The 10,224-nt window shown below is 55.0% G+C and overlaps 1 protein-coding gene across 2 annotated transcripts; it reads right to left on the reverse strand.

Moving 5' to 3' along the window:
- Window positions 1–786: 786 nt before the first annotated feature.
- USHBP1 (USH1 protein network component harmonin binding protein 1) lies at window positions 787–9,107 on the reverse strand. 2 transcript variants are annotated; one of them, XM_057311628.1, is made up of 13 exons: window positions 9,020–9,107; window positions 8,391–8,478; window positions 8,151–8,299; window positions 7,497–7,935; window positions 5,213–5,338; window positions 4,905–5,041; window positions 4,630–4,770; window positions 4,181–4,354; window positions 3,241–3,490; window positions 2,463–2,681; window positions 1,628–1,734; window positions 1,299–1,421; window positions 787–1,052 (listed from the first exon to the last, which is right to left on the reverse strand). In XM_057311628.1, exons 2-13 carry the CDS (start codon window positions 8,442–8,444, stop codon window positions 863–865), a joined length of 2,109 nt encoding a protein of 702 aa, XP_057167611.1. In that variant the 5' UTR covers window positions 8,445–8,478; window positions 9,020–9,107; the 3' UTR covers window positions 787–862. The 2 variants fall into 2 exon arrangements, with proteins under 2 accessions (XP_057167611.1, XP_026356249.1); XM_026500464.4 differs by lacking the exon at window positions 9,020–9,107 and having other exon boundaries at window positions 8,391–8,948.
- Between the last annotated feature and the right edge of the window lie 1,117 nt (window positions 9,108–10,224).

Here is a 10,224-nt window from a genome sequence, read left to right on the forward strand (position 1 = left end):
GGCGGGGAGAGCGGGCCAATAATCCGGCTGGCCGGGTCCCACCTGGTCCCCCCTCCGGGAGGTGTGGCTTATGTAAATGAGATGCTAATTAGATGCCTGCTTTTAACTTGACACTAACAGCTCCCAGGCCCTGCCTCTAAAAGCTGGAATTTAGCCCGGCCAGGGGCTGTCCAGACCCTCAGGCGGGAACGTGCCTCCCTGACCACCCTGAGCGTTCTCCTCGTTGCTCATTGCCCCCGAGTAAACACTTGCACATTTCCTACCTTTGCTGTGCCCTCCATCCAGAAGCCTGTATGTTCTTCGAATGCAAGTTCCAAAGCCCTCGGATTTCTCCTCTCCCCCACCTCCACCTTGAGAGCAATTGATTTTCCAGCTAATTTTCCATACCCTGAATCCTTAGGCCCTCAGTCTTCCTTCTGGGCTATGGAAATTTTCCTCTTGGGAACATCTCAGGCCAAACCTCGAATCTCCCTGGCAAGGGGATGGACAAGGGAAGGTGTGCCCTGTCCCTTTGGACCTCTCCCAGGGCTTCTGGAGACAGATGAGTGTTGGAATTTCAATTTCCAGCCATTTAACCTCACTGACCCCGAATACTTCAGCCAGTCCTAGATTCGGCATGACCTCTAGCATGATCCCACTGACGTCACATTCACATGCCACCTGGTGCCAGGTCAAAGACAGGCAGGCTTTCTCAAATGCCCAGCCACCCATCCATCAGGTCCCAGACCTGATGCATCAGCCCGCATCCCCCCCAACAGGTCCCAACATTCAAAGTCACACATGACATAACATCACTCCAGGACAGTTTATGATGGGGCCCACCATAACTGTCTGGCATGTCCAGACACGGCCAGAATGGGACCTACAGGAAGGTCTCTCCCAGCCGGGGAGGCCGGCAGGGTGGGCTGGGCTTCCCCAGTGCCCTCGCGGTGGCTTCTAATGCCTCCAGCTCCTCTGCCTGTCGAGCTTCCATTAGTACCACCTGCTGCTCCAGCTTCCTGAGTTGCTCTTCCTGCTTCCGGTGGGCACCTCGGAAGGCCAGGACCAGGGCACTGGAGGGCGTAGGGGTGGGGGGCTGAGCCAGGAAACAACCCCCACTACCCCCAAGTCAGGAGCCACGTATTCCCAGCCCCAGACAGGAGCTCTTTGAGATTGAATCTTCCTAGGGTTCCACTCAGAAAGGGGAGGTATGGGATGGATGTAACTTGCCACCTACCTTACGAGGGAAACCTGAGGCCCAGAGAGAGCCAGGGACACTTCTGAGGTCACCCGGGGAGACACAGGGAAAGGGAACCCACCTGTGAGCCTTGCATAAATCGCTGTTCAGCTCAGCACTCTGAGCACGTCTGGCTCGCCCCTTCTGAGCCACCCGTTCCAGTTCCTCCCGCAGAGACTGCAGCTGCTCCCGCAGGCCCAGGGCCCTGGTGCAGGGATGGGGAGAGAGGAGCTCATAGCCATAGCCAATCCTTCCTTCCCTCCTCCCACCCCACCCGTCCATGGTATTTCCATGTGAACACACCTGTACACAGATGCACACCCAGCCCTCTGCTGCACACAGTGCCCCCATGGATTCTTGTGCATCCCCGCCCAGCCTATCCACCCCCCAGCCCAGGACCGAGACACACACCGGTTAAGTGATGCTGCCAATTCCTGGGCTAGAGTCTCAGGGCCCTGCACTCTGCCAACCTGGCCTCCATCAATGCCCTTGCTGCCACCAAGGATAGCAGGAGGGCCCTGTGGGAGGCAGAAGGGAGGGAAGTTACATTGGCCTAGGCATACTCAGCCCAAGCTCGACATTGAAGTCACCCAGACTGTGGCAGCCACAGCCCCTGTCCTCACAGAGCCCCCAGTCTGGTGAGATATCCCAATAAGGGTAAAATTCCTCCCTAACAAGAGAAATAAATAACAGGGGATCTCATCTGGAGGAAGGTGAGGTCTGAACTCAGGCTTGCAAGAGATCGTGGGCTTAATCAGACAAAGAGGTAAGGGACCAGTGTTCCGGGCAGGGGCACAGCATCTACAAAGGCTTGGAGGTAGGAGAGATGGTTCAAAGGAGGGTTCCAGAAGCTGCTAAAACCTTTAAGCAGAGGATGGATAGGATTAGGCGGGAAGGGGCAAAAGGGAAGGCCTCAGGGGCAAGCTCAAGCCAAAATTTAGGGAGAGATGAAGCATGGGCTGGGGTTATTGGAGTGAAGATGCTTTAGTAGGAATAAGCCTGGGGGTGGGAAGGAGGAGGCACAGGTTTGAGTGGAAGATGCCAAACTCTTTGGGGCTTAGTGAGGTCAATGCCCTCAAAGGAAAAAAAGCCCAAAGTACAGGTATGAACTTTCACATATAGTCCTTTGACATGCAACTCATCTCTTTGTGCAGAAATGCCAACGGAGGCTCAGAGGGGGGCTGTGATTGCCCAAGGCCCCGTGGCCAGTAGTATACTGCTATCCCCGCCAGGTAGAGCCACTCACCTGCAACTCCTCTTCGTCTCCGCTGCTCCCGCCCCCACTGCTGTCTGCACCACTACTGCTGGCCCCACCAGTCCCGAGCTGTGCCCGCTCCCACCGCAGCTGCTCTAGCAGGAGCACGTGGGCTGGGCCCTGGGCTCGGAGGGCAGCCTCCCGCAGCTCCAGACCCCGCTTCTCCCGCCGCACCAGCTGAAGCCGCAGCATCAGGTCGGCCAGAGTGTCCTGAGAGACCAAGGGGCGGGCAGAGAATTGGGGCCTCTAGGATCTGGGGAAACTGAGGCCCCAGGAGCCCCCCCCCCCCCGCAGTGAGGACCAGTCAGGCAAGAACTCAAACCCTCACCATGACTTTGTATGATGGGAAATAATCATCTCCTAAAAATGACCACAGTGGAAATGGCAGTTCAGAGAATACAAATATCTCAGACAAGGTCGAGTAGCATCTCAGTGGAAGTGTCTGGAGTTTCTCCAACTCCATAACCTCAGGTCTTTCATGCCAGGGAATAAACCTCAGATTGTGTCCCCTGCCTCCATCTCCTTTCCATAGGAAGGAAATTTTGGAAAGCCAGATTCAAAATCTTATGAGAAACTGAATTCCAGAAGACAAACTCCTATTCATCCCTCAAAATCTCAGTTCCACTTCTCCTCCCTCCAGAAAGTCTGCTCTGAGCCACGTAGAACTCTCCTTTGTTACTTGATCCCCCAATTCACATCCCTCTCAGCCTCCACAAAGGGTTCTGTCCTACCAGAAAAGACCAACACAGTGACCACTGCCCATACATACCCGTGTGGCTGCCAAGTCCTGCTGGATCTGCATCTTCTCCAACCGGGGTAGGGCCGGGCCAGGCTGGGTCCCCAGAATGGCCTGCACCATGGCTTCTGCATGGGGCATAGTGGGCATGGGTGCCAAAGTTGGGCCAGGCTCTGGGGGAATCTTCACCAGAGCACGGCGTGCCCGGAGACGCTGGACGTAGCCCCAGAGCTGGGTAGCCACCTCCTGCAGTGTGGGCCGATCCACACTACTCCCCTCGGGGCTACAGGAAACAGAAAAGGGGTCTATGTCAACACTGGTGGCCACCGTTGTGCTAACTTCATGCCAACTCTGGTGGGCTCTATCATCTTCCATCTTGCTGACCATGATGGATTCCATGCCATCTGTGGTGAGTGCTGTCATACCAACATGGTGGACACCAGAACATAAACCCAATGGGCACCATCATTGATCAAGACAACACAGTGAACACCATCATGTCAACGATGACTGTTGCACATGCCATCACAGTGGAAGCCATCACACCAACTCAGCAGGTGCTGGCACTTATGCCAACACGGTGCATGCCATCACAGCAACACAACGGGCACCACTGCTCAGCTTGCCAACCCTGTTTGGCAACATCATGCTAACCCCATGTGTACCAACATCAGGCCAACCCCATTAAACACCATCATGCCAGTTCTAATCAGTGGGCACCATCATCCATCTTCATGCCAACCCTGGAGGTCCTGTACCATCTCAATGGCTGTCAACCACCATCCCAACTTTGTGGAGTTGCAACCAGACAACGCCAGCCAGGCCTCATGCGCATGAACCATGGAGCATCCTACACTGACCTTGCTGGGCACGGCCATGCCAAACCCCAACACGGAGCCAGCTGTGGGAGCCCCATTCTCTACTAAGGACCCCACTCACCGGCCCTCCCAGCTCTCAAGGTTCCCGGGGGTACCTTGGCTGTGGATCCTGTGGTATCGCTCCATCCACAGCAGCACCCTCTTGTGCCAGCAGCCTCTGGGCTTCCTTCTCCACCACCTCCAGGTCCCCCTTAGGGGCCTCTTCTCTTGCTCCTGAGTCGGCCTCCCGGAGAGTGAGCAGGACTCCGTACGCCTCCTCACAGTGCTCGCTGTGAGACACTGATCTTGAGTGCCTTAGGACACCTGGCTCCACCTTGTCACATGGGTGACATACCCACTTGTCCTTGGATCCTTCACTTCATCCCCCACTTCCACCCCAGGGAGCACGTGAACTCCCTCAGCACCCCTTGGGCTAAAATTGCCTTACAATAATTTCAGGCGGGAAAGTGCTTTCCTACGAGGGCCCTGACTCTCCCTGTGGATCATCCTCTGAGCGTAGCCATTCCCTTCCACGCTAGTGGTATCATGGATGGGATGCACTGACCTGTACTGCAAGGCCAGACGCAGAGCGGTGGCTTCCGCCTCCCGCTGGCCCAGCTGCATGCTCAGGCCTTCACACCGGCCCTTGTACCCCTGCAGCACAGCTGACAGCAGACGGTTGAAACATTTGAGCTTCTCAATGCTCCTGCCTCCACAGTCATGGGAGAGGGAAAATGAGAGGCCCCCCAGGGCAGTCAGGACCCAACTGATTTCCACCCTCCTCCCCACTCCACTCCAGCTCCACACTGGTGCCCTTAGCTCAACATTTGTGGCCCTTACCCCCGGAGCTGGTCCATCTGGGCTTCCATGATGTGTATCTCGGGGGTGAGGGGTTGAGTGGGAAGAGGGCCAAGCATCTGAGTGCTGGAATCACTCCGGAGGCGCCGGAGCAGGGGATGACCCAGGGAGAAGGGGTCCTGCCAGAAAGAGGTGACTTGATTCACCCAGATTATCACTGAGGGCCCAGTATCATGGGATTAAGCCTTTTCTTACCCTAGAAGTTACTAGATCACAGGACCAGGATTTGAGTCTCACCACCCAGAATCCTAATGATCTCAAGATGGTGGTTTTAAGCTTCCCATGCTCACCTGAGACCCCCAGGGCTCCTCATCTACCCCAGAACTGCTGGAGCCACTGACTGAGCCCCCTGCTGGGCCCCGGGACGGAAGTGGGAAAGGTTCCAGCCTCAGCAGGGAATCCTGCAGCTCCTGGACCTGCGGTGAGGGTGGGGAAGGAAGACAGAGTCGGTCAGGCCTGGGAGCTCCAACCACCCACCAACCCTCCCTCAAACCTGTGCCTGGGACAGTGGCCAGGCCCCGGCGGGGAAGCAGGAACCCAGCTACTCACCCCACCAAACTCCTCACTACTGAGCCATGGGCAATTCACTTAGCCACTCAAGAACCTTCTTTCTTTAAACATAAATGGCCAGTTGGTACATGAAAAGGTGCTCAACATCACTAATCATCAGGGAAATGCAAATCAAAGCCACGAGATATCCCCTTATACCTATTAGAATATCTACTATCAAAAAGACATTGGGGCGCCTGGGTGGCTCAGTCAGTGAAGTGTCTGACTCTTGGTTTTGGCTCAGGGCATGATCTCATGGGTCCTGGGGTCAAGGCCCGTGCTCAGCGGGGAGTCTGAAGATTCTCTCTCTCTGCCCCTCCCCCCACTCACACAGGCACGTGGGCACGCTCGCTTTCTCTCTCTCTCAAATAAATAAATAAATCTTTTTTTAAAAAGAGTGATAACGAGCATTGGGGAGGGTGTGGAGAAGAGGGAACCCTCATGAACCGTTGGCGGGACCATAAATGGGCGCCGCCATTTATGCAAAACCATACAGTGCTCCCTCAAAAAATTTAGAACCATCACGCGATTCAGCTATTCCACTCCTAGGTATTTATGCGAAGGAAATGAAAAAAGGTAACTCGAAAAGATATCCGCACCCCTATGTTCATTGCAGCATTACTTGAAATAACCAAGACATGGAAGCCATCTAAGTGGTCACCGGAGGATGAGTGGCTAAGGAAGACTATTATTTGGGCCTTAAAAAAAGAAGGAGGGGCGCCTGGCTGGCCCAGTCAGTGGAGTCTGTGACACTTAATCTCAGGGTTGTGAGTTCGAGTCCCACATTCCATGTAGAGACTACTTAAAAATAAAATCTTTAAAAAAAAAAAAGGAAGGAAGGAAATCCTGCCATTTGCCACCACATGGGTGGGCCTTGAGGGCATCATGCTAAGGGAAATAAGTCAGAGAAAGACAAATACATTGTGATTGCCTTATATTTGGAATCTAAAACAAAATAAAACAAAACAAAAAAATTTAACTTCTAGAGAACAGGGTGGTGGTCGCCAGAGGCAGTGGGGGTGGGGAGAGGAATGTGGAGGGGGGATTTTCTTTCCCAGCCGGGAAGTGGGCCCCACCCCTCAGACTGGGCTCTGGCAGCCCCATATCTTGCGCCCTTGTCCTGCCCCAGATGAGGGCCTGTTCCCCATGATCTCCTCCATCCACAGGCTAAAGAGGTCCAAATGTGTTTCTCCTATCCTGACACCTCCCTCGAGCTCTGGACTCAGACACAGGTCTCTTTGATGGTCCCACATGGGTGGCTCATGGATATCGTGAGCTCATTAGGGCCCAAGCAGCTTCTGGTCTTCCTCCCACCAAACCTGCCCCTCCTGCAGCCTCCCCCTTTCTCCCTTCCAGTCCTGCAGGCCCCCAAACCAGGACTTGTCCTCAACCCTTCTCTGGCTTTCACACCCAAACCTGCCAGCTCCACCTTCGACACCACCCAGAATCTGCCCACTTCGTGCCACCTCCACAATTTCCACCATCTGGTGTCTGGACCCGTGCCTCCTGGAACTGCAGGATTCCGCCCCTACCCCCCTCCACCAACACAGGCTGTTCCTCCCACGGCCGCCAGAGGGCGCCTGTGAACGCGCCATCAGGTCCCGCCCCTTTCTGCTCCGGGAAACCCTCCAGGATCCCACCAAGCTCAGGGCAAAAGTCCAACTCCCAGCAGCCCACAAGATCTTGTAAATCTGCCCCCATCACCTAAACTGCCCTCCTTTCACCCCCACACTGGCCTCCCCACTGTTCCTTGAATCACACTTGCACCTCAGGGAGGGAGTTCCTTCTCTGCCTGGCCTGCTCGTCCCCAGATCCTTGCATGGCTCCTCCCTTACCTCCACATTCAAGTGTCACCTCCTTACAGGACATCTCTCACCACCTTAACTAAGAAGGCAACGGATTTTTGTCTGTTCAGGCTCAGCAGTCAATGCTAATGCTACATGAAAGTTTTCCTAATGAACAAATGATTGAACGCTGCCTATGCCAGGCCCTCCTCCCCCTTAGACAGAGAGCTGCCCCACTCACCTCTCTCTGCAGCATCTCCTTCTCAGCCTGGATGGCCCGCAGGGAGGCCTGCATGCGAATCAGCTCTTCCTCTCGGCTGCCCAAGGCCAATCGCAGCCAGTCATTCCTCTCTGCCAGGCGGGCTGCCTCCCTCTGGCAACCTCCTGCCCCCTCCTGCTCCAAGCAGGACCTGGGTCCCACCTCACTTTTGTCCTCTGCTTCCATGGGCCCAGGACAGCTTGGGGGCCGGTGGTGCCAGGCAGCAGCAGCTGCCTCCAGTGAGCTCAGAGCATGCTGGAGAATCTGAAACATGTCAGAGGCTTCAGGCTTGGGGGGGACAGTCTCCCCACCCGGTGGGGCTACATCTGCGGCCTGCTGGCCTTCCTCTGCAGGCTTGCAGGGTCCCTCAGGAGATGGGGCCGGTCCTCTGCTAGAGTCCCCTTCAGCCTCTTTGTTGGTCCTGTGGTGAGGTGAGAGATGGAAGGTTCTGGAAACGGGGTCATCTGGGGTGTCTGGCTCACAGGGGCTGCATTATCCGGGGCCTTGAACGTGGGGCTGAGGAGGGCAATGGGAAGCTGTGGCATGTTTGTGAGCAAGGGAGGAACACAGGTAGATCTGTGGGTAGGAAAGATACACCAGGGCTGGAGTGGGGAGCACAGACCAAGTGGGCCTTACCTGTTCACCAGGCCCTGCCCACTGGCCTCTGCCTCTGGCCCTGGCAGCTTCGGCTTGCAGCTCTCCTGAGATGGCACAGGGCCCAGCTCCGAACTCCTGCTGGCTGCCTCGGCCTCCTCTGAACTCTCTGCCACAGGATCCAGCTCCCCCTGAAAATGACCCCCAGGGCCAAGCTCTGAGCCACGCAGGGCTGTGAGTGGCCCCAAAGAGCTGGGTGTGGTCGTGGGGGGGGGCACTTACAGGCGGTGCATGCCTCCCTCGGCGGCTTCGGGGGCGTGTGGCCCTGGCACTCATTGTGGTCCAGAAATCAGTCCTCTGAATCTTCCTCCTAAAACCACAGTCTGATCTCAGCTCTTGTCTTTGTTGTCCGGGCAAATGACAGCCTTAATATCTTCTCCTGTGAAATGGGCATTGATCTCCTCCCTCTGGAAGGGATCTTGAGTTATCAGGGTCGATTTGGCACATTTGAAAGCCCCTCTTGACAGGCAGCTCACTATCTCCAAAAATTGTTCTTATCTCCTCTTCTCTGCCTCCTTTATCTGTCACTGCTTCTGTCCTCTCCTCTGTCCCCGGTCTGGGCCTGGCTCGAGGACTTCAAGAGTCACCTCTCCTCCCCAGGGTCCTCTTGAGTCAGAGGCCCCAATCTTGGGATTGGGTCCCCTCAGGCTGCTCTATTTCTACTCCTCTGTGCCTCTAGGAGTACTGTGGTCAGCGGCCCAAATCCCTGGACACTCTTGGGGTAACTCTGGCCACTGCCTGCTTAGGCCTGGCCTGGCCAAGGCTGGCTTGGGAGGGGCCAGGAAACAGGAAGCCCCCCTCCCCTGGTCATGTGACTTGTTATTGTGCTGTTTCCTCCTCAAGGACATCACCTTCCTCCAGTCCCAGTGGGGGACACGTGTCCAGCTCCTGAGATGTCAGTCCCTCCTCACCTTAGCCTCTGATCTCATGTCTCTTCCACCTCTGAGCCTCAGTTTCCTTATCTGTAAAATGGGGGAGACGGGTAATTATAGCATTTTTCAATTTGCTAAAATCCATCCAAGAACTGAATTATAACACGCCCTTCTTGTTCCCTACCTCTCTGACCCTCCCATCTCGGTTTCCTCTACCAGCTGCTGTTTTTCCTGTGTAAATGCTGGATTCCTCAGAGCTCAGATCTTCCCTACATCCTGCCCATTTTCCCTGCATCCATCTCTAAAGGGCCTCCTCATCTCCATCCATAGTAACAGCCCAAGCCTCTCCCCTCCCACCTGGATGTCAGCCCCGCCCTCTCCCTGGACTCTACAGCCACCCCTTCACTCCCTTCTACACCCAGGCCCCAGAGAGAGAGACCTCATTGTTCACTTCCTCTGCTCACGCACCCTCCATGACTCCCCGTTGCCCTGGGGAAACATTTCAAGCTCTTCTACCTGGCATTTGAGGCCCTTACAAATTATGCCTGCTGCCTGCACCCATGTATACTCCTTGCTTTAGCCATGATGACCTCCTCCGTGAACGGTTCTCACAATTCTCACACCCAGGGCCTTCAGTTATGCTGTAACCTTTGCCTGGAACGCCCTTTCCTTGTTTCTGCACTTGATTTAAACTGTGCACAGCCTAGAGTAGCCTGAATCTTCCTCATTCCACTGACAGACACTAGGAGGCTGAATCTTCCTGCTTCTGTGTCCCCAAAGGTGGTAAGGAAAGAAGTTGCAATTCTCTGACTTGGGGGCATCCAGGCACGTTGAAATCTGCACTCTTAGCTTCTGCTTCAGCCATATTAACCTGTTAAAGGCTCCACCACTCCAAGGCTCTTGCAAAGCTCCGGACCCTTGCCAAGGCGGTTCCTTCTTTCTGGAATGCCTTTCATTCTCTTGTTTTTCTGGCAAGTTCTCCATCCTTGAAGACTCAGCTTACACAGCTCCTCCTGGCTGTCAATGACCAGAGCCTGGCTCCTGAGGGCTGGTTTAATTGACTCCATTACACATAAAGAAACTGTGGCTCAGAGTGGGTTTTAAATGGTTAGGGGGTAAGAGGAGAAGTGCGCATGAAGAAGAAAAGGTAGTCTGAAATAGTTTTGGCTTAGTCTGTTCGGCTT

Source organism: Ursus arctos, unplaced genomic scaffold, assembly GCF_023065955.2.
Source record: "Ursus arctos isolate Adak ecotype North America unplaced genomic scaffold, UrsArc2.0 scaffold_14, whole genome shotgun sequence".
Lineage (NCBI taxonomy): Eukaryota > Metazoa > Chordata > Mammalia > Carnivora > Ursidae > Ursus > Ursus arctos.

Excerpts from the sequence above, each read along its gene's own strand:
- USHBP1 (XM_057311628.1), bottom strand. The coding sequence starts at position 8,444 with ATGAGTGCCAGGGCCACACGCCCCCGAAGCCGCCGAGGGAGGCATGCA. Across the intron at positions 4,355-4,629 it reads CGTCTGGCCTTGCAGTACAG|CGAGCACTGTGAGGAGGCGT; the intron begins GTCAGTGCATCC and ends AGTGTCTCACAG. Across the intron at positions 2,682-3,240 it reads AGGACTTGGCAGCCACACGG|GACACTCTGGCCGACCTGAT; the intron begins GTATGTATGGGC and ends TTGGTCTCTCAG.